At 60.2% G+C, this 21,752-nt stretch overlaps 1 protein-coding gene across 4 annotated transcripts; it reads right to left on the bottom strand.

The window, feature by feature from the left end:
* Positions 1-3,567: 3,567 nt before the first annotated feature.
* Positions 3,568-21,038, bottom strand: TNNT3 (troponin T3, fast skeletal type). 4 transcript variants are annotated; one of them, XM_082342215.1, is made up of 16 exons: positions 20,916-21,038; positions 17,699-17,731; positions 17,568-17,584; positions 15,736-15,765; positions 15,544-15,585; positions 14,482-14,502; positions 14,247-14,261; positions 11,474-11,492; positions 8,796-8,841; positions 7,799-7,915; positions 7,617-7,694; positions 7,266-7,379; positions 7,073-7,182; positions 6,893-6,983; positions 5,190-5,230; positions 3,568-3,766 (listed from the first exon to the last, which is right to left on the bottom strand). In XM_082342215.1, exons 2-16 carry the CDS (start codon positions 17,713-17,715, stop codon positions 3,715-3,717), a joined length of 810 nt encoding a protein of 269 aa, XP_082198341.1. In that variant the 5' UTR covers positions 17,716-17,731; positions 20,916-21,038; the 3' UTR covers positions 3,568-3,714. The 4 variants fall into 4 exon arrangements, with proteins under 4 accessions (XP_082198341.1, XP_082198340.1, XP_082198342.1 ...); XM_082342214.1 differs by lacking the exon at positions 5,190-5,230 and adding an exon at positions 5,841-5,881 and having other exon boundaries at positions 20,916-21,032; XM_082342216.1 differs by lacking the exons at positions 5,190-5,230; positions 14,247-14,261 and adding an exon at positions 5,841-5,881 and having other exon boundaries at positions 20,916-21,032.
* Between the last annotated feature and the right edge of the window lie 714 nt (positions 21,039-21,752).

The raw sequence follows: 21,752 nt of genomic DNA, 5'->3' as shown, positions 1-21,752 counted from the left end.
CCCTGATAGGAGAGCTTTCTGATTACTCTCCTATAGTTTTTTCCTAAAATTTTGAATGTTTTCTTTTTCAGACTTAGGTCTTTCAATGACCAGGAATGGATTTTTGGTGGATGGTATGAAGGAGGACAGCACTGTTATTTTATTTTGTTCTCAGTGGATATGCAGCTGTTTCAGCTGTAAAAGAATGTTGCCCACCACCCAGTTCCACCTACAACACACCCTGAAAGGAATTCAAGGCAAAGATCAGGAATGAGACACTCTGTGCTCTGGGAAAACAGGCAGAACGGGCCCTCAGGTAGTTAGATATTTTCAGGAGAAAATTTATGAACCCAGATTCTTGCATCTTCTCATACTTAGAAAAACACTAAAATCATTAACGGAGATACCTGTTCCTCGTGACCAGCAGCAACCTTCTACCAAGATGCGCTCTTGATGGCACGTACCCCTTTGCCAAAATCACATATATACTGATAGCCCTCTCCTACCTCTTTGGAACAGTTCCTCAGAGCTACTGCGATGCCGTTCCCCAGGCTATAGTCTTTAGTAAGACCCCAAATGAAACTGAAACTCACAGCTCTCCCATTGTGGGTTTTTATTTCAGTCAACATATCCCATCCTTTCCCCTGTTATTCCTGGCACCATGTCTGCCCCCCCCTCCCCAATCAAGTTCCCCTGTGTGGTGGGCTTCACTCTGTTTTCTGTGTCCATCTGGGAGCAGACATTCCAGTGGCTTAAGGAACCCAGCTTCACATGGGAGGGTGGCCGGTAGGACAGATTCCCCAACCTCAGTCTTCTGATATTCAGACCCCATTTCTTTCCACAGGAATTTTAGAATCAGTGTCAATTTACATGTGAATCCATATTGGAATGTGGGTGAGTTGCCCTGAATTCACAGATTAATTTAGGGAGAACAAACATTTTAAAGATCTTGTGGAACATGGTGACATCTCCAGTGACGTAGCTCTTCTGTAATACTTTTCAATAAAGGGATTTTATTATCACTCTAATTATCTTGCACATCTTTTGTTAGATTTATTCTTATCCTATGTTTTTTACATTTCTGCTGTAAATGGCATCTTTGAACATTGCCTCCTACCTTTCAATTTTTCTTTCTTGTGCTCACATGCACATGTCCTCACTCTCCTTAATTCTAAAAACTTAGAATTGCAGATTTTCCTGGGCTTCCTTATAGACAGTTATTTGATTGTGAATAATGGTAGTTTCTTTTAAGGGACTAGCAGGCAAGAAAACCTTCTAACCTTTTACTATTAAGATGATTTGCTGTAGGATTTTGGAAGATGTCTTCCTCAGGTTGAGGAAATTGCCTTTTATTCCTAATTGACTAAGAATTCGTAAACTGTGTTCTGTGTCATCCAATTTTTCCCCCCAGCCTTTAAACTGTTTTTGTGTCATAAATCATCATATTACTCAGTTTTCTAATATAAAACTATTTTTGCATTAGAGAGGACCCCCTTGGTCATGATGTAATTTTCAAAATCTTAGTATTTTTTGGTGAGGAGTTGTTTAATTGTTGGTTCAACATCTTTAAAATGAAGTCAGTCTATTCAAGTTTCATGCTTCAATGCAGTAAGTCTATTTCCCCTGGAAACTGGCCATTTTATCTAGTTTTCAAATATACTGTCATAGAGTTGTCTATGCTGTGCTCTTACTGCTAATTTAGTCTCTGCCATCTTTGTCACATGCTCTCTGTTCATTTCAGTGTGGTTTATGCCTTCCCCCCTTCCTACCTGATTTTCTTGCCAGATATTGGACTGTTTTATCAGTCCCTTTGAAGAGCCAATTTTTTTCTCTGTTGACCTTCCCTGCCAATTTTGTTTCTTCATTTTACTGTCTTCTTCTCTTTTCCTTACTCATTTCCATGCTTCTCTTTTACTCAGTTTTAGCTTTTTGTTCATTTTCTAACTTCTTGAATTTGATGTGTAACTTATTAAAAATATGGGTCGCCCCCTCCACCGACCCCAACCTTTTCTAATGTAAGCATTCAGGCCCTGACATTTCCCTGTAGGTCTGGAGTCAGCAGCACCAAGTTCTGCTCTGGTCCTGCATTATCGCTCAGCTCCAAGGTGCTTCCCAAGTCCTATCCCAATTTCCTCTGTGATCCCTCAACTATTCAGTGTGTTTTTGCATTTCTAAACATCCGCTAATAAGCTACCTGCCCTTGGTTCTGACTGGGCTGCAGATCGTTGGCTGGGACATTCCCATTAGAGCTTGAGACTTGTTCTGAATCCTCCTCTATAATCTGCTTCTGAAATGTTTCACATGCCACTCTAGATTGGAGGAACAGTGGTCCATCAACGTCCATCAGTCGAGCCTAATTGTTTTGTTTGAACCTCACGTGCCTGCTCCCTCAACTCAGATCCTCCTGACCTCTCTGTGACTATGAGATGTGCTTGAAAATTTCCCACTCAGATCCCGGACTTGTTCACTCCCTGGGTTTCCACCATGTGTGACTCAGCTCACATTGTTCTGAACCTGTACAATCTCGGTGAGCTGACTCTGCTTCTCACGTGTGTTGACCGCCTCTCCCCAGGGAGCTTTAGCCCCGTTAGTTCTGTGCGAGTGGAGGGACGGTGCTAGGGGGTCAATGGACCCCACCGTTTACTACATGAAGGTGTTCATCTTCGAATCACTGCAGGAAAGCACATTGGCTGCGCTCAGGGTATTTACACCGACTGCAAATAGCCCTGTCATGGGGGGGGGGGGGCACGGTGCTCGCATATTTATGGATGCATATTGCGGGGGAGAGTACATGAGGGGGCAGGGATGTGTGTGTTGGGGCGCGTGCCATGTGCGTGCATGTGCCATCTGGGCGGGCGACCTCGTTGTTGGGATCCCGACCCCCGTGGCAGACCGATCGGTGTTGCTCCCTACTTCCCACCACTCTGCAGAGCCTTCCCAGGGGGCGGTTCCAGACTCCGGCAGCTTCCTCTGTGGGTACTTGGCTGTGCAAGCTGCTATGTCTTGATCCAATTTTTGTGATTTATATTTTCCGTAATTCTATTTGGTCAGGACTTTCAGACTTATTACACAGTGAGCACTGTATTCTCAGATAATATAGAAAGAACGGTCTGTGTTTGCTGTGTCTGCTCCCTGAAATGTGCTTTTCCACTCCTTTCCTGGGGCTGTGTGCACCTCTCGTGCTCTGGACTCTCCTTCTGCCCCATCTCTGGGGGACGTTTGTGAAGTGTCCCACTGTGCCCTGGGCCTGCCTCCCAGACCCCCTGCAAAGGCCAAGCTCTACTGCCCCAAACCAGCTTCAGAGCTGACCCGGGGGGCTGGGCGCTGAGGTGGAGAACTGAGCAGTGTGTGGGCTCTCGGAGTGGAGACAGAAGGTTCTAGGGGGTGAAAGCCCGTTGACAGAAGTGGAGGCCACTGGCAGAGCCGGAGGGCATCCGGGGCATAGCGCTCACGGCACAGTAGAGCCATGGCCCCTCGGTCTGCTGAGCTGACCCCTAAGATGAGCGCCCAGCGTCCTGCGGGCCCCCTAGCTGCAGAATGGCCACCCCCCCCCCACCAGGGCCCCATCCATGAGCCAGGGCACACCTGTCGGAGGGGAGTCTGCTAGCTTTATTTATAGACCCCAGAGGTTGGAGGCAGCGAGGACAGAGACACAGGAGATGCCTGGGAACCGGATGCCTCCATGTGGACCCCACAGGCTGAGGGTCTCTGCCTCGGGGAACCTCTTCGACTGCTTTACTTCCAGCGCCCGCCGACTTTGCCCTTGGCCGGGGTCCCGGCCTTCTTGCTACAAATGGGAAGCAAGGTGGTCTTGAGCATGAGGGTATCCGGGACCCTGGCCAACCCCTTCCCTGGCCCCTGGCAGACCCCAGGCCCTGGCAGCTTTGCCCGGACAGGCTCTGGAAGCCCCAGCGCATCCCCCAGCTCCAGTCCAGCAGCAGTGACTCACCTGTACCTGCCCAGCCAGGCTTGGGTGGCTTTGTGCAGAGGGAGTCAGGGAGGCTAAGTGGGGGCTGGCGAGAGCCTGGTCCCCCTCCCCTCCCTCCCTTCCCCATCCGAGGGGCTCGAGGCACAGGGGGCAGGGAGACTCTGGGGCCCTATGTCAAGCAGACCCAAGCCCGCACGGGAAGCTGCCACCTTCCCAGTTACTTTGTCCTGAAAAGAGTCTCTGCCCCTGAGTCCCAGCCTCCTGGGGACAGTGGGCTCCTCTGGCCCTTCGCTCCAGGCCAGCAGTCCCAGCCTGATGGATGTGGCAGCAGGGAGGGCTCTGTCTTGTTCCAGAGTCTCGGCCCCTCAGCCACTAGTTAGAACTGGACCCTGGGGTCGGGAGGTCCCACCCCAAGGGATGGTGGTCCTCAGGAGCCCGCCCCATCTGTCTGAGCCCTCTGCACGCCAGTGAGCCAGGAGCGAGCTGGGTGCCGAGTTAGGACTGGCTGGTGATCAGAGCTCTTTTTTGGACAACTTCGGGCTGGAATGGGCCCTGCAGCTCTCAAGGCTTCAGGAGAAGGCCTGGCGCTGGGGCTGTGCCCACAGCCTGAGAACCCTCCCAGCCATGCACATGCACGCACACACACGTGCTCATGCACACACCTGGCCAAATGGCCCCCTCTCGAAGGGACCTGCAAAAACCCCTGCCCTGCACAAAGGCAGGGAGGAGGGCGTGTCTCCTTCACCAGCCCCACTGCCCACCTTGGGGCATGCCCCATCTCAGCCGCCCGGCTCCGGGACAAAATCCCTCTCTGGGCCTTACCCGGCAGTTATTGTAAAGGGTCCCATGGACCCCGAGGGTTCACCATCCTGAGGAACCAGTGATTTCACCCAGGGCCACGGAGGAGCTGGTGACAAAGCCCAGGCCCCCTGATTCCTGGTCCCAGGTCACCTTTGAAGTGACACGCTGCTGGCACATCCAGGAGCCCAGTCTGGCTTCACCAGGCCACTCTGAAGCTGCCCAGGGGACTCCTGCCGGCCCTCCCCCAACCTGCCATCCTTCTGGGCTCTGGGGGTAGGGGTGAGAGGAGGCTGCGGGTCCAGGGGTGCAGGGTCCTGACATGCTGGCCCAAGTGGCCGGCTGGTTAGTCCTGTTACTACTCTGCCGAAGGCCGGCTGCCACCGACACAGGCTAAAATCGCCAGGCCCCTGGCTCGGCAGTGGCAGCTGACCCGTGGGGCCATGTGCCCCGTGCAGAGCAAGGGACAGGCAGAGCTACTCACTGCTTCTGGGCCTGGTCAATGCGGCTCCTGAGGTTGGTGATCTGCAAACAACACAGGTGACTTACCTGCCGTGTCCAAGCAGGGCCAGGCCGGGTAGTGACCTCCTGCCCTGCGGGCCCCTTGGCGGCCCTGGCAGGTCTTGGCACTCTTACTGTGTCCCGGCTCCTTTGGTTGGAGGACCCTTGGGCTTGTGCCTCTGACTTACTCTTGGTGGCCTGAGCTGGAGACCTGGGCTATAACACGCAGCAGCCCAGGAGCTGGCCACTTACCTTCCAGCCTCTGCGGGATGTGGGGCAGGGGGCACGGGGCGGAGGTGAGGCTTGCAAACAGAGCCCCTACCTGGTGGGCCCGAGCTCAGAGCCCTGCGGCCTCTTGCTCCTCGGCCCAGCTGCTCTGCCCTGCCGACTGCCCGGGGGAGGCTGGAGGAAGGCAAGGCCCGGCCCCCGCTGCCATCAAGACAGCAGGGCAGCCTCAGCAGCCCCCAGGTAGCCGGCAGTGGAGAGGAGGAAGGCGGGAGGACGAGAGGAAGGTCTCCGGGGCCTCCGTGCCCCCTGCCGCCGACACCTGCAACGACCCAGGTTTTCGCCATGCAAGAGGCCCACCGTGCATGAACACTATGAGCCTGGTCCAGCGTGGACTCCGGCTACTTACAACTTGGCCAGCATCTCCACTCTGGCCCGGACGTTCACGATCTAGGAAGACCGAGACGGTTAGGGGGCTGGGTGGGTAGTTGAGGCTTCGGCACCCACTGTGCACTGGGCTATTCTGGGCCAGGGCTCTTGTGGTTCTTTTAGCCCCCGGGAACCCACCGTGGGCCATGCACAGTCTGTCAGGAAGCAGTTCGCCCCTGGCTCAGCCTCCTGGACATGAGTAGGGCCAGTCTGGGCTCTCTCTGAAGCCCATTTCCAAGGCCGGCCCTCCCAGGGGAGCATCAGGAGGGAGCAGTGATGTCCCCGGCGCCTGGCCCTGTCTGCCGGCCAGCAGCGACACACATGCCCCTGGGGGCGGCCTGGGAGGGGCGTGGTTCTGCTCCAGTTAGAGGTGGGGAAATCGAGGCGCAGGAAGACCAGGCAACTCGCCCAAGGGCACCGGGATCCTGAGAAGGAGCCAGGACTCGCCTGTCTGTCAGTACTGGTCTCCCACACCCTCTGTCTCAGGGGCCAGTAGGGGAAGCTGGGAGAGGTGCCCTGAGAGTGGAAGGTCCTCCCCCGGGACCCTGGAGGCCAGAAGGGTCTATGCTTCACGCAGCGGGTCCTTCCCCAGGACTGGTGCCCCCAGCCCCACCCCCAGGCCCAGACTCCGAGGGACGGTGCCCACCCAGGGCTGCCGTCCTGAGTCGTGAGCCCCTCTCAGGCAACTCCCAACCCCCAGGGGAGGAGCACTGTCCCAGCCCCCTCCCCAGCTCTGAGCTTGGGGGCCTGGGAGGGGGCTGGGGAGGACCCCCACCACAGAGGAGCTCAGTGCCAACCTGGTGGGCTTGGGACACCGCTGGCTTTCCACGGTCTCCCCCCAGCCCCCCGAGGGCACTCTGCCCCAATGCTCTCTCCCGCCAGCCCTGGGAGCCAGAGTGATGCGGGGAGGCTGGCTTGGAGGACACCCAGGCAGGGTCCCCAGCAGGACAGGGGCCTCAGTCGGGGTCCGAGGGGACTCGGGAGTGCTCAGGGGTGCCTGCTGGCAGGTGAGGGCGGAGGCGCTTCACTCACATCGTATTTCTGGCGCTTCAGCTTCTCCGTGTACTCAAACTTGCTGGTCTCCAGCTGGTGCAGGGTTTCCCAGAGCTCCTTGGCCTTGTCCCTGGGGAGGGAGCAGCAGAGAGGGAGGGTTGGCAGATCAGCCCCGGGCGGCTGGGGCCGGGCACCCCCCGCCCCGAGGGGCGTCCTCACATGAGCTTCTCCTGGCTGAGGTGGTCGATATTGAGGGGCTTCTGCCGCTCAGCCAGAACTTTCTTCTTCATCTCCCGGGCCGTCTGCTTCTTGCCTCTCTTCTGGTCAGCCTGAGGGGACACGGCAGCAGGGACGTGGCACCGCCGGCCCGAGGGCGTGGCGGGGACCCCCGGGCCCCAGGCCCCGTGCCCACCTTGGTCAGGTAGCTGCTGTAGTTGACACCAATGGAGGACAGAGCTTTCTTCTTCTTCAAGTCTTCCTCGGCCTTCCTCTTGGCCTCCTCCTCCTCCCGCCGGGCTTTCTCCTCCTGCGGAGACCCCGCCCCAAGACCTCAGGGCAGGCATCGAGGACTGCCTGGGCTTGGAACCTTCTGGAAGGTCCAGGTCCTGGTCGGGTCTGCCCTCTCGTGGGGGTCCTGCAGGGCGTGGGGACCTTAGCCACCAGCCCGGGTCCTTGGCCAAGGTCAAGGGAAACGTCAGGAGAAGGGAGGTCTGGGAGCCTGGCATTTCTCGGGCCGGGGGCTGGGGTGGCAGGGGCGCCTCACCGCCAGTCTGTTCTGGCGCTCTCGCTCCCTTTCGGCCCGGGTCCTCTGCTGCTCGGCTCTCTCCGCACGGCGCTTCTCCTGCAGCCGGAGGAGGGGCGGGTCACTCCGGCCTGGCCGCCCCCCCTCCGGCCCCGCCACCACGTCCACCAGCCCCACCTCCGCCCGCAGCTGCCGGGACTCACGATCCTCTCCTTGAGCGCGACCAACTCCTCTTCCTCTTTCTTCCGAGCCTCGAAGTGGTTGTCGATGAGGGCCTGCAGCTCCATGAGGTCTTTGTTCTGGCGCTTCTTCTGGATGTCCTGTGGGGGACAGGCCCGTCACCCCCACACCTCCTCTGGAACTTCAGGCTCCCTGGCCCTCCTGGGGGCCGGCGGCTGCCTGCTCCCTTAGCCACAGGGTAGGAGCGGTGCCCTCCCCGCGGGTGAGTCCAGGCCGGGCGCGGCCCTGAGGTCAGTCAGCCCCCCTGGGATGGACTGGCCCTGACGTGGCCCCGTTGTCGTGCCCAGAGGTGCCCTGCGTGGATCGGGCAGAGAGGAAATTGGGGAGTGAGGTAGTCTGTTGGATACACAGATGGATGGGTGGGTGAATGGATGGGTGGGTGGGTGGGTACCTGGCTGAGTGGGTAGATGAGTGGATGGATGATGGCTAGATAAATGGATGGACGGATAGATGAATGGATGGATGAAGGATATAGACGGATGGAGGAAAGGACAGATGGGTGGATGCACAGACGGATGGATGGATGGATAGATGGTTGGGTGGGTGGAGGATGGATGGATGGATGGATAGGTGGGCGGGTGGGTGGGTGGAGGAAAGCATGGATGTGTAGATCAGTGGGTGAGCATCTGCATGAGTGGATGGATGATGGGTGCATAAATGGATGGATGAGTGAATGGATGGATGGATTGATGAATGGAGGGATGAAGGATGCAGATGGATGGAGGAAAGGACAGATGGATGGATGCACAGATGGATGGATGGGTGGGGGAGGAGGGAAGAAAAGTGTCCATTACTGGAGGAGTTTCTTCTGGTCCAGGAATGAATTAAAGCAGAATCTCATGGAACCAGGAAGCCTTAGCTCTGGCTGCTCTAGAGGAGGTGACCTCCTCAGGCTTAGCCTGGAGCCTGAAGTCTGGGGGCTGGGGGGAGAGTGTGTTGATCTGGGTCCCGGAAACTTACATCGAAGTCTACTTTCTCCCCTTCCGGGATCTTAGGAGCAGTGAGTCTGAAGAAGAGAGAGAGGCTCATGAGTGGGGACGAGTGGGGACCCCCACCAGGACAGCTGGCCTGACCCAACCTGGCCTGGCCCTCCGCCCTTCGCCCTGGCACCTGGCTGAGGGCACACTGCCTGACCTTTGCTCTTATCAGATGTATAACCCACTGTCCCCAGAATGGCTTGACCCTTCGAGGAGGTTTCAAGCATCCCTCTGTTTTGCCAACTTCTGGACCTTGCAAGAGCTGTTTCACCCCCCTCAGTCCAGGAAGGGTAGCCTTGCTTTCTTTCTCAAACAAATAAACAAATGTGGCGAGGTCAGACCAGAAGGCAGGGTGGTCACTGCACACCCTCCCAGGGCCTTTGGCCTCTGTGGTCAGGAACGGCCGTCTCGGATGACCCTTTGCTTTTCTCTGGCCCCTCTTTGATCTTTCTTTCTGGGGACCCAGAGGAAGGGGGGCTGGGCAGAAAACAGTGCGAAGAAGAAATGAGACCTCTCCCTGAATCCGGCCGGCTGTAAGAGCCATGGTCTCCACCCTCCCCTGAATACGTTTCAGATGGAGCAAAGAGTTAAATCAACAACAACAACAACAATTTCTTCAAAAAAGAAGAAAGTGGAACTGAATATGGACCAGGATGCTGGCGCAGGAAAGGATTTTCTAAGCTCGGAAGGTCCTGCTCAGGAACTCCATGCAAATGAAAAACTTATGGACATGGAAAAAGGCACAACGCAAAAGGGGGGAAAGAAAAACCAGACTAGAAAAATCTTTTCAGCAAATACAGAGAAGACTTATATCCTTATGCAAACTGATGATTAAGAAAACACAGAGACACCCCCGCCGTTAGATAAATGGGCAGAGAGCGTAAGCTAGCAGCTCCCCAAGAAGAAAGACCACCAGTCAACACACGAGGGAAAGGCCATCAAAGGAATGCGAAGGAAAACAACCCAGAGAGGCCGTTTCTCATCCATCCGTCAGAGGCTCCGTGTGCAGGCACGTCGCGGTCCCCGGGCATGCGGCGTGGAGACCGCGCTGGCGGCCCTCGTGGAAGCCGTTTGGCAGACGATATCAAAAGCCTTAAGAACGTTCCTACTCTTTGACCCAGTAATTCCATTCTGGGAATGAGGCCTAGGGAAATAACCCAAAAGACAGAAAATGCTTTCCACCCAGCGTTATTTATGATAGTAAAATATTGGGGAAAGCCTTAATATCCTGCAATAGAGGAATGGTTAGGAAAATTATGGTTTGTTCAATTGATGGAATATTATGTGGCCATTCAAAATATTTAAGAAGACTATGTAAAAACATGGAAAAATACTTAGAAACAGCGCTGCATTTTAAAAAAGCAGAATTCAAGGCTGTATAGACAGGACGATGTTTGAAAAACAGCTCAGAGTTTCAGTCTTTTTTTCCGAGCCCTATGCATGGAAAAAGAGTAGGAAGAAATAAGCCTTTTTATTCCTTTCTACTCTTTTCCGCAGTCTGGCAGGCGGGGTGGGAGAGTTATAGATGATTTTTTTTCATTGGACTTTTACGTATTTTCCAAATTTTCTTTAATGAGGTGTTTTATTTTCATAATGAAAACACAAACATTTTTTTTAAACTAGAAAATATCTTGTGACCCGGCAGCTTTCTTTAAAACTGCTGAAAAATAAAGTGTAACGGACGGAAATGTGCTGGCTATACGTTCGCATATTTCCAGTCTTCTTTGGAGAGTCCGTAAGGCTCCCCTAAGTGGGAGCGAACACTTGGCGTGTGCTCATACGCGCTGACATTCCATCCCGTGCAGAGCAAAGGCAGGCATGAATCCTCTGAAGGATAAGGGGGATGAAGCATGTGCAAAGTGCCGTGGGCTTGTACGTACTTATCAGAAACAGAAAAGTCAGGAAAGTCGGATTAAAACAAAACATCTCTGAACCACTCACTGACATGTGGGCAAAACGAGGGAAAGAAAGTCCCTTCGAACAAGGAAGATGGTTCCCCAGAGAGGGTTGAGGCCGCCGTGAAGGGAGGGATCGTGTCTCCGGTCAAGGTTTTGTTCCCAAGTGGGTTTCAAGGGTGAGACCCTCCTTCCTACCGCCCCACTTTCACGCCTATTTCACATCTAGGGCCCTGGGAGATAGGGGGCAGCAGGCCGGTACAGGGGGGCCGGAGAGGGCACAGGGAGCTGCGTGGGGCCTCCCTCTCTCTGCCCTGTCTTCCCCAACTTCCTGCACCCCTTCCTCCCTCCGCCCATTGTCTCCTCCTGCAGGAAGCCCTCCTTGCGAACACTGGATGATCCGGGGCGGAACCACGCCCGACTGGACTTCCAGAGTCCGTCTCTGCCCGTCTCTGGGAGGTCTGACCCCCACCTGTCGGGGGGAGGGCTGTCCCCAGTGACCCCATTCCCATGATACGCCTCATCAGAAATCTGGAACCTTCAACACCAAACCAAGGAGCAAAGAAACGGCTGCTGTTCTCAGGGGTTTGGGTCTCCAGAGCCTAATGCACTTTGCTGCCTTCCTCAGGGGGCCCGGAGCCCAGCCCCGGTGGCCTCGGGCCCCATCCAGCCTGCCCACCCGGGCTTCTCCTCCAAGCATGGGCTCCAGGCTTCACCCCGCCCGCCCCACCCGCCCGGCGTCCATCCCTGCCCACCCCACACTCACTTGAGTCTTGGCTTCTCCTCTGGTCAGAAGGGCACCAGCGTGGGGAGAGGGGAGAGGGGAGAGAGACCAAGTGAGATGGACAACGCACTCCAGCCAACGGGTCCCTGGGGGTCTCAGACTGGGGGCGGCCTGCCCCTCCAGCTGAGCCTACCCCCCCGCCCTCCCCACCCACCAGGGGCAAGGGGGTCTTGCCCCCACTCTGGGCCCACGGAGGTCCCTGTGGGGTCTGAGGAGGGGAGCTCGGGTGCGGGGCCCAGGACACTGGCGGGAGAAGGGAGGGAGGGAGAAGGGAAAGCAGAGCCGAGACATAGAGCATCCTCAGGGGGCAGAGGCAGGAGAGAAAGACCAGAGATGGCGGGGCGGGGGGGGGGGGGGACGGGCAAAGACCGGGGGGTGGGGGAGCAGCCCCCTGCCCAAGCTCCGGTCTGCTGGCCGTTCCCCACTGACCGCCCCATCATGGCGTCAGGCAGTGCTAAGTCCCGAGGCGGACGCGGAGCGAAGCAGCAAGGCCTGGCCCTTGGAGGCCCCGGTGCCGGGAGAAGAGGACAGACAGGCGCACAGGCGCGTCTGCGGGTCTGTGCAGACGAGCTGCGTGCGGCCAGGGGCTGGCCGTTACCTGCCTCGCCCTCCCACTCCTCCTCCTTGGCATCTTCAGGCAAGCGCACGTGCAAGAGAAAGCGGCAGGGCTGCAGGGGTGAGTCGGGGTGCGAGCAGGGGCCCGGGCGCGGGGCCAGGGCAACGCCAGCCGGGGGCACACCTCGGTCCCTCTTCCCCTGGGTGTGCGTTGGCCTGGACCCCGTTTGTGACCCCAGCTGAAGGCCAGAGGACTTGCGTCTGGGGAGGGGCTGGAGGAGATGTGCGGCCAGGACGCCCAGGGAGAGACCCGGCCCCCACCCCGGGAGGCTGGTCGTGGCTGGAGAGGCCACTGAGGGCCTGTGGGTGCTGGCTGCTGGCTTCTTTGAGTCTGTCCACTGGGGGTGAGAGGTTCTGGGGGCCGAACACCTGGGTTTTGTTGGGCTGAAACCTGAGGGGGTCTGGAACACCTCGGTTAATAAAGCTTCTTGGGGCCTCAGACCTGCAGAAGCCTGGCTGATTCCAGTCCCAGCCCAAGGGGACGAGGGAGCTCAGGCAGAGCCCCGAGGGGCCCAGGGTCAGCTCAGCCCCAAGGTGGGGGCTCCTGACTCCCAAGGGAGCCTGTCCCAGCCCCTTAAGCGGCTTCTCTTCCAGAGCCTGGCTGGGCCATCACACAGGGCTGGCCTTATGACAGGTGGCCTGTCCAGGCTGCAGCCTTCAGACCTGAGACCCCACCTGCCTGGGCTAACCCAGCCACCCTCACGTGGGGGGCTGCTTCATTTGATCCTCTCTGCCTCCCCGGGCCCTGGGGAGGTCCTGGCCGGCCTGGATGCAACCCGGGATCTGCAGGGGGCCTGGCAGCACCCTAGCCCCATCCTTCAGTCCCTGCTCTGGGCCCTTTGGTGGCAATGATGCCTGGCCGTCAGCCTGTCTGAACCGCCAAAGCCCCCCTGCACTTGGCCTGGCCCCAGGCCTGTTGTGGGTGGGAGGGCTCTTGGCAGGGTCTCCCCTCACATCCCCCTCAGCTCACAGATCACTTGGTTCCTTAGCAACCAACCCCACTCCCACAGATAGCGCCCCCAGCCCTCTGGCACTACTGTTTTCAGGTGGGCCTGACGTCACTGCCCCCCCGCACCTGGTGGGGGGCTGTGAGCGTGGGGAGACTGATGGAGACGGCGCTTTGGGAGCAGATGCCGGGGAGGGTATGGGGGGAGGCCAAGTGCCATGCAGCAAAGCTCCCCAGGCAGCAGGCAAGCAGGCAGCGGCCTGGCATTCCCACCCCTGCCTGTCTGTCTGTTGGCCTCAGGGCTGGTGCCAGGGTGACCTGGTGACCTTGTGACCACCACAGCCCTTGCCTGGACCCTGGTTCCTGCAAGGCTCAGTATTCACTGCCCGACCCTCAGGGCCGGCACGTCCCTTTCTCTTACAGGTGGCCTCGCTTTGGGGGCTGTGCTCTGGGTTCTGGCCCAACCGGGAGGCCCCCTGTGGCCCCTCGAGACATTGTGTGAAGGCAGGGGCTCCCCGACTAGGGCCCTGGCTTGAGCCTGCACCTCCGTCACCTCCAGCCCCGCTGCGGGTAGGGCAGGCCCACCCAGGGGGCCTCCTCGCGCCTGGGTGTGTCTGGCTCCGGCCCAGGCGATGGGTGGGATGCCGGGACCTGACTGATTGCTCGTTTGCACGCAAGGCCCCCAGCTGTTCCGGGTCCCCGACATCCCCACCTCAGCCTCAGCCTGACTTTCTGTTTCACCCCACTTGCCTCTCCACCCTTCCTTTAGCCCCCGCCTTACTTCCCCTCTCTGCCTTGCTATCTGGGGCAGGGCGGAGGCCACCTGCCCTGCCCCTCCTCCTCGGCTCTCCCCCACCCAACCCTGGTGGATCCCGAGGGTCCCAGTGGACCCCAGCACAATCCTCCCAAGGCCCACACCCTTCTCAGGCCCTGCACTCGGCTCTGCTCTTGACCTCGAAGCTGACCGCCTCCATCTGCCTGCTGGTGACCCGGGAATGGCCTTGTCCCCCCAGCCCTGAATGCCCTCTGTCTGCTTCCCGTAAGCCAGTCTCGCCTGAGCCAGCGCCCCAGGCCTAACTGTCCCCACCCTGTCCCCAGCCCGCAGGCATGGTGGCAAGAGTCATTCAGGGAAGGAGGAAGAAGTGGTGGGGGCTCAGGTCCAGGGACAGGGACTGGGGTGGGGGACGAGCCTACCTTCCTGGACTTCCTCTGCAAAAGTAGCAGCGTGGGGGGAAAGGGGGGGAAGAGAGAGAACCAGCCGTGAATCTTGGGGCAGAGGCTGCGGGGAGGGCAGCAGCGGGCGAGCAGAAACACACAGTAAGTGGGTTACGCGGCCCCTCTTGTTCCTTCGCGGCCAGGAGGCAGCTCGCACCCACACACGGCCACGTGTGCACATGCGCCCACACGGGACTGAAGTCATGGCACATACCTGGTTCATGAACTTCATGGACTAAGGAGGGCCATGGAACAAGAGGCAATGCGTGGGTCAGAGGTCAGAGGAGAAAGGATCCAAGGTTAATGGAAACAGCCGGTCGCCACGGGAGGGTCAGTGGAGGAGGCCGAGGGGTGGGGAGGGTGCGGGGAATGAGCGAGACAAGGTCAGTGTTGGCCCAGGGCAGCGTCCCCCCAGGTCCTGTCCCTGCCCCTCGGAGTTTCCAGCCCGGCTCTTGCTCCTGTCGTGACTTCGGTGCTGGTCACGGGGCTGTCGGGGTCCTGCCTGCCTCTGCCGCCTCCCCTCTTCCCGCCTTCTTCAGGCCCCCCAGAAGGACTTCCATGCAGGGGCAGGGCTGTGACCTGGCGGGATGGCACCAGGGGCTGGGGGCCTGTAGCCCAGGAAGCTTCCTACCAGCCCGAGAGTGGGGGACACGCTGCCTTTTCTTTCTGAGCCTGCCAGGGCTCTGGGACAGCAGGTGCCAGCCCTCAGCTTCTCTGACCAAGGATCCAAGCACGGGATTCCCCACCCTTCCATCCTCCACCCCGACCTGACCCCGAGGAGGGAGCCCACTGGGGCGGGCTGGAGGGGGGCTGGGGAGTGACAAGGGCTCCGGCGGGGGGCTGATGGGCCCAGCTCAGGGCACTGACTGCGGGACCTGTTCCGCCATCTCCCTGTGCGCACCGAGGTCCAGCCTGGGTCCCTGGCCCTGCCGAGGGGTAGGGTGCTGCGGGGCTCTGAGATACCCACCCTGGGGTGGAAGGCTGGCTTCAGGGCTGTCTCCGGGGCAGCTAGGTCTACATCTGGTCCAACAGCCCCACTGACCAGCCCTCCCTGGGCCGGGGGATGGAGGACCCCGTCTGCCACCCTGCCCACGTGAGAGGGTGCGGGCCCTCGGGGCCCCTATCTGGTCAAGCACTGGCCGTAGTTAGTCGGTTACGCTGGGGACCACATGTGGGGGCCCCTTGGCTGGCTGGCGCCTGGCTGCCCCCAGGCCCCGCTGCGTGCCCCAGCCAGCCCCGGGCGCCACATGGGGCCAGAAGTCCTGTGTCCTCATACCTTCCTCGTGGACTTCATGGACTTCTGCAGGCGGGGGGGGCGCTGGGTGTGTGGTGACAGGAGGAGAGAGGAGAGGTTAGGCCAGGAGCACACTGCACGTCGTCAGAGGGGTGGGGCCACGCAGGGTCACTGAGGTCGGGGGGCAGAGGGCTGGAGGGCGTTCGGGGGGCTGGGGTCCTGGACCCCACTTACCTTCCTCCTGGGCCTCTTCTGAGGAGGGAGCTAGAGGGCACAGGAAGGAGAGAGGGAACAGGACAGCTGTTAGGGGCCACGTGGGGGGGGGCAGGGAAGGGAGGCAGTCCCGGGTGCGGGGGAGGGTGGTGGGCCTCAGGCGCTCCAGGGACCAGGGGAGGCTGGTCCTGCTTCGAGGGCCTGCAGGACCTCAGAGAACTCGGGCCTCGGCCTCGCCTCTGCAGCGGGACCTCCTCCCGGCCCTGGGGGTCTCCGAGCCCCTTCCCCATCCGCGGGTCTCCAGCCTGCTCTGGACTGCAGGGCCTATGCACCGGAGGGTCTCGCTAAGTCTGACTCTGAAGGTGCCGGAGGTGAGACAGGTGTTATGGGACAAGCCCAGGAGACGTGGGCCAGAAGGCGGGCAGCCAAGGCAGGTCTTAGAGGACCCAGCTCAGGGGACCTGTCCCCCTGGCCCGTCGCCTTCCCTGGGGAAGGGTGGCTCCCGGGACCGTGGTTCCCTCTCAGAAAGGAGTCTTTCTACCTTTTCAGCAGAAAAAGAAATGTTTTGCTCATGTTGTTAGGGTAGCCAAGTGTTTTCAAAATATTTTCAAAACCTAGCGCCCAGAACGCCCCACAGGAGAAGCCTGCCTGGTGGAGTTCGGGAAAGCCTTCCCGCGGTTGAGCGGGTGCCAGCGGCCGCGCACGAGCGCCCGTCGGGCCTGAGAACCACCCGTGCGCACCCTTCCCAGGGGCCGTGGCTCCGCTCCCACGCCTGCCTGGGCACGGCCCACCGGGAGGCTCCCACAGACTCGGGCTAGGGAGGGGTCTCCAGATCTGCCTGGAGGTTCCTGCTCCCAGAGGGAGGGGGAGGGGGAGGATGCCGGGAGAGACAGAGAGAGACAGAGAGGCAGAGACAGAGGGAGAGACAGAGAGACAGATGGAGACACAGAGACAGAGAGACAGACGGAGACACAGAGACAGAGAGACAGACAGAGACAGACAGAGACAGAGCTGTGGAGAGACAGGCAGGGCCCACACACCCAGACTTGCTATTAATGAGGTGAGTGTCTTCACAACCAAATCCCAGGTAACTCCACACACCATGGACACCGTGGATGAGGTTATGTATAAATAATACATAATAATGCAAAAAGTATTAATGAGCGATCAATGAGTGCTTTCTATTAATCGAGTAAAGAGGTGGGCAGTTAGGGGTGATGGCAAGTGGGGATTAAGGATGAGGAAGGTGGACGGTTACTTGGTGAGTCGGTGGGGGGGCTGGAGGCCCCCTGGGGATGAGAGTGGGCATGTGGAGCAGGAGCAGGGGGGATGCCGGGGCGGGGGCGGCGAGGGCACTTCCGGGGCTGCCTCGGTTACCTTCCCTCTCTACTCCTCTTCCAGGGGTACAACAAAGGAGAGGGGCCAGCTAGAGGGCGCGCTGGGGGCCAGCCTGGGAGGGGAGGAGGGCAGCGCCCGCCTGCCCCATCGCCCACTGTCACGCTGTTGCCGCTGGCCAGAGAGGGGACTGGGAGGAGGAAGAGGTGCTGGCGGTGACTGCGGCCCTCGGGGAGGGGTCTGGGCCGCAGAGGCCCGGGTCCTATCCTGGGGGGTGGCCCCGCTGCCCACACGACCCTGCAACGCAGGCCGGGTGGCTCAGGGACTGGGCCCAGGGCCCTGGCCTTCGAGAAGAGGTGCCGGGGCAGGAGTGGGAGCCCGTGCACAGAGGGGGCGATCGGATGCGGCTTCCAGTGGGGGCTCCCCGGGAGAGGCGCTGGCAGCGGCTGGCGAGGCCCTCCCCACCTGGACTTTCTGTCTAGACGCCGATGCAGACACAGCCTGGCTTCCACACTTACCCTCGACGACGTGTTCACTGTGGGGGAGAGAGGGGGAGGGGGGTGAGGGGGGTGGGAGCTCTCGGCGGGGGGTCCTCTGGCCTCTGAGCACAGCCAAGGTCCAGGGGTCCCGAGGCTGGGCGGGTACTCACACTTCCTCGTCCGACATGGTGGGTGGGTGGTTTCTGCAGGGGTGGAGGGAGGCCAGGGCGAGGGTTAGGAGGAATTGCCTTGACCTAGAGGGGCTGGAATGGCTGGGGGATGGGCCCTTGGAGTGGGGCTGCAGGGGGACGTCCATCAACAGGGGTCTTGGGCCAACTCTCCGGCCTTGGGCGGGCCGGCTCCTGCGCTTGGGGCCTCCTCAGCAGGCCGCCTTGCTTCCTCCAAGGCTCCAGGCCCCCCAGCCCTCTTCGCCCCTGATCTGATCCCATTCCGCCCCCCTTCCTGCCCTGGCTCCAGCCTGGAGCTTGGACTCCGGGAGCTGGACGGGATGCTGGAAGGTCGTGGCAGGGCAGACATCCTCTCTATAGCATTCCCCGAGGAGGGTCATCCAGAATGCACGCGGCTCGTCCAGGCCGGCGGGGGGCGGGGGGTGGGGGCATGCAGGCTGCTCTGGACCGTGGAGAGGTGCTGCTGATTTTGCCTCAAAACCTCCCTCTTGGTGGTCTCTGCTCTTGGGCCCAGATCGGGGGGCTCCCAGGGACCCCCCAAATTACAGAGCTTGGTACCTCCAGATGGTAACCTTGGACCTTCTCTAGCCTTTCCGCCCGCCATCCCCACGAGGCCCCCTCCTCAGGTGTGAGCCCAGACTCCCTTCTCTGACTGATGGTTTCCCGTGAGGACCCCGTGTCCTCTTATGGGGGTGCCCAGGGGTCCCCTGGGCTCTCCCATGGCCCTCTGCAGAGCCCTCTTCCAGAATCACAAGAGTGCACGAGACATTCTGTTCCCCCTCACCCCCCCGTGTCCGCCTTGCCCCAGCAGACAGCAGACTGAACCCCGGCTCGTGAGGACGGGGTCTGGGCTGTTTCTCTGTGTGGGCCCCCCAGCCTGGTGCCCACGCCAGGCGCACATGTCCTCCAAGAACTGAGTGGACGGCCCGTCCCTCCCTCAGCCTGCTTTCCCAGGCCCTGTGGATGCCCTTGAATGTGTCAACGTCTGCGGGGAAGCCTGCACCCGGGCCTGGCTGCATGTGTCCAGGTGTGGCCGGCACCGGGCCAGCGCACGCGGGGACCGTCGATCCGTGAGCTGGCCACCGCACAGACCTGAGGCAGCCGGGCCTGGGAACGCTCAGAGCAGCTGCATCAGAATGTTGGCCCCGGGTTTCGAAAAACAGAGTTCATGACAACTTGCTACAGCTTACTTGAAGACAATAGTTATGGCCCCCCGCCCCGGGAGGTTTGTATAAGAAAAACACAAGTTCATCATCTAAAAATGCGTTTACATCGCATTGCTAAGGTGGGAACAGTTTTCCAAAGCCTCTGTCAAGAATGTTAATTTTCCCAGAGCAATTTAAGCTCCATGCAAAATTAACCAACGGATGGGTCTCTGCTAACCCCTCCAGGAAGCTGAGCAGCTTTTTCGCATCCTGAAGTCTCTTCCCGGGGCTCTGCTGCCCCCTCAAGTTACAGCCTCCTGCTTTGTCTATAGCTGGGGTCTCACGGTCCCTTGGCCCAAACCCTCCTGGTGGGCCCTGCCCCTGGGTGTCGGGCCCCCGCCCCACCCAGGCCACTGCCCTCGCCCTGCTGTGCCCACCTCTCCCCCTGGAAGGGCCAGACACCTGTCAGCCGCCTTGAAAAGGGGTGGTCATGGCCTGAGTCCAGGAGTGGGATATTTTTAAGGAGCCAGTGGCAGCTGAGACGTCCAGAAATAGGCACCCAAATTAGCCAAGACACCTCTGCCCAGAAACCCAAGACGATGGGAGGGGGACTGGGAAGGCAGCCCCGGCTCAGGTCTTGGCCTGCATCCCCTCCCCCACTGACCCCCAGCCGGGCTCCGGGGTCGGCCCTCTTGTCTTCTGGGCCAGAGTCCCAGGGGGCATGCAGGCGGGCTCCCACATACCCAGGCAGGGTGCCATACCCTCTAAAGAGGGAAACTGAGGCCCCTCTGGGCTCCTGTTCCTCTTCCCAGCAAAGCCCTGGGGGTGATATCACGGGCTGCTCTGTCCCACCCACCCTCCCCCTGAGAGGGGCCCAGGGTGGGGTGTGCTTGGGGGCAGGGTGGCATTTCGACAGCTGAGAAGGAAACCAGTTGTCCATTTAATGTCCTGCCCTCAGAGGGGCCATTGTGAAAACAGCCTCTGAGGTCACCGCTCCTTGGGGACACCCTCTCCTTCCTTCCTTCCCAAGTGACAAGATGGGGGCGGGGAGGCAGGAGGCCCTGCCGCTCACTTGCTGTGGGCCCTGACCCTGTTCCCTGACCCTCGGGCCCCCACCATCCCATCTGGCAGTGGCTCCTCACCCGTCTCCTCCCAGAATGATTGAGGGCACCAGGGAGGTTGCTGCCCGGTGAAGGCGCCCCGTCCCGTGACGTCAGGAGGGTCAGCTGAGCCCTGGTTCGAGGGGGCACAGGAAGGGCAGGAGGGGCGTGGGGGCCAGGAGCTCAGGCGGGGCCTCCTGGGAGCTCGTGCTCCTCCCGTCCAGGCTGAGGTGGGACACGTCTTCCTTGGGCAGACAGGACAGACGCCCAGCTCCCCACTCCTCCCTCTGCCCTGCCCCAGCCCAGGCCCTGTCCACTCCAGGCCCTGGCCTCTGGACACTGCCCCCGGGCTGCTGGGGTCCCCGCCACCCCTCCCCACAGACCCACTCCTGTGGTGAATCCCACCAGCCACCTCGTAGTTGTCGTCTTTACAAACGGCAGCGTTAGAGACGGTGGCCGCTGGGCCGAGGGCCCCAGCCTCCTGGGAGAAGCTGGCCGAGGCGCCCCTCAGCTTAGCCGAGCCCCGTGGAAAGGCCAGGGGGGAGGGCGGCCGCACGGCAGCAGGTAGCCTCGAAGCCCTGGGCAGCGCCCCTTCCCGGCTTCTTCATCTCAGATCGTCACCGTTCTCTAGTCATCTGCCTTGGGACCACCCCACTCACCCCCGGGCCTTCCAGGGACCCCCCTCCTTCCTCCTTCTTGGGCCTCCCCTGCCCCTGTACTCTGGTCTGGAAGGGCTTCCCCTGCATCTGATGTTCAGAGAACGTCACCCCGCGATGCCGGCACCCCAGACCGTTGGGACCCTGCGGTGGCTTCCTGGGTCTCCAGGACGCCATGCTTAAAGTGGCAAAAGGCTGGGAGGCACAGCCTCCTGCACCCGGGACCCCAGGACGCACCCAGGCCCGCCAGCACACAGCAGGCCAGCCCGGTCCTGGGGCTGCTCTCAGATGTACTGACCTGCGGCTGGGTCTGGAGAGATGGGCAGGAGCTCCCTGTGGACAGGACCAGCTCAGGCACTGCCCGTTCGGCCGCACGCTCTCATGTTATAGTGACATTCGATCTTTCCCGGCAGCCCATTGGCCAGGGGCTGGGTGGCCGGGTGCGTGGGACGGGCGGGAAGGGGCTGTGCCTTGAGGCCCCTTACCAAGTATAGGAAGAACAGAGCGGGCGCCCAAGGAGGCGAGGATGGGGGGAAAGAAGACGAGGGCCGCCCTCCTCCCCCAGGAAGTGTCAGCTTCTATTTTTACTCTCCTGACAGTGGGCACATTCTTCATGGGCGGAGGAGGGTGAAGGAGGGCATTGGGTGGCCCTAGGGAGGAAGCTGAGGGCTCTCCTTGGGCCAGGCTGGTGTGGGGTCCCCAGAGCTGGGGCCCCATCTTCCCCGGGGGAGCTGTCCTCCCTCCGAGGTGTCTGCCCAGGAAAGGGGTCTGCCTGGCCAGGCTGCATCACTCAGGCCCCCAGGGCCGCCCCGCCTCCCCATCAGAGGCAGCAGCCCGAGGTCCCTGAGGCCCCCAAGGAATGGAAGACCCTGTGAGTCTTCGGCCAGGCCCTCAGCAGGTCCGAGCCCCACTGAGTGGTTCTCTGCGTGATGGCATTAGGACATACAGCATAAATGGGCAAGAGAAATACTAACCAAAGTCTGACTGGGGGGTCTGGCATCTCCCCAGTGGCTGGTGCCTCCCAACGCCAGGGGCCACACCTCTGAGGTCTGCCCGGGAGCTCCCCATCTGGGGGTCGTGACCCCGCAGGCCTCTCTCTCGCCACGGGCCAGGCTCAGTGTGCTGCCCGCAGCGG

This window comes from Balaenoptera borealis, assembly GCF_965194805.1.
Source record: "Balaenoptera borealis genome assembly, chromosome: 11".
NCBI lineage: Eukaryota > Metazoa > Chordata > Mammalia > Artiodactyla > Balaenopteridae > Balaenoptera > Balaenoptera borealis.
The sequence above is the reverse complement of the archived record's forward strand: the minus strand, read 5'-3'. Positions and strand labels throughout refer to the sequence as shown.

What these genes read in the sequence shown, in the direction of transcription:
- TNNT3 (XM_082342215.1), bottom strand. An exon ending in GGGAGAAAGTAGACTTCGAT is followed by an intron (nt 7,916 to 8,795) that starts GTAAGTTTCCGG and finishes TGTCCCCCACAG; the next exon opens with GACATCCAGAAGAAGCGCCA. An exon ending in TCGCGCTCAAGGAGAGGATC is followed by an intron (nt 7,695 to 7,798) that starts GTGAGTCCCGGC and finishes CTCCGGCTGCAG; the next exon opens with GAGAAGCGCCGTGCGGAGAG.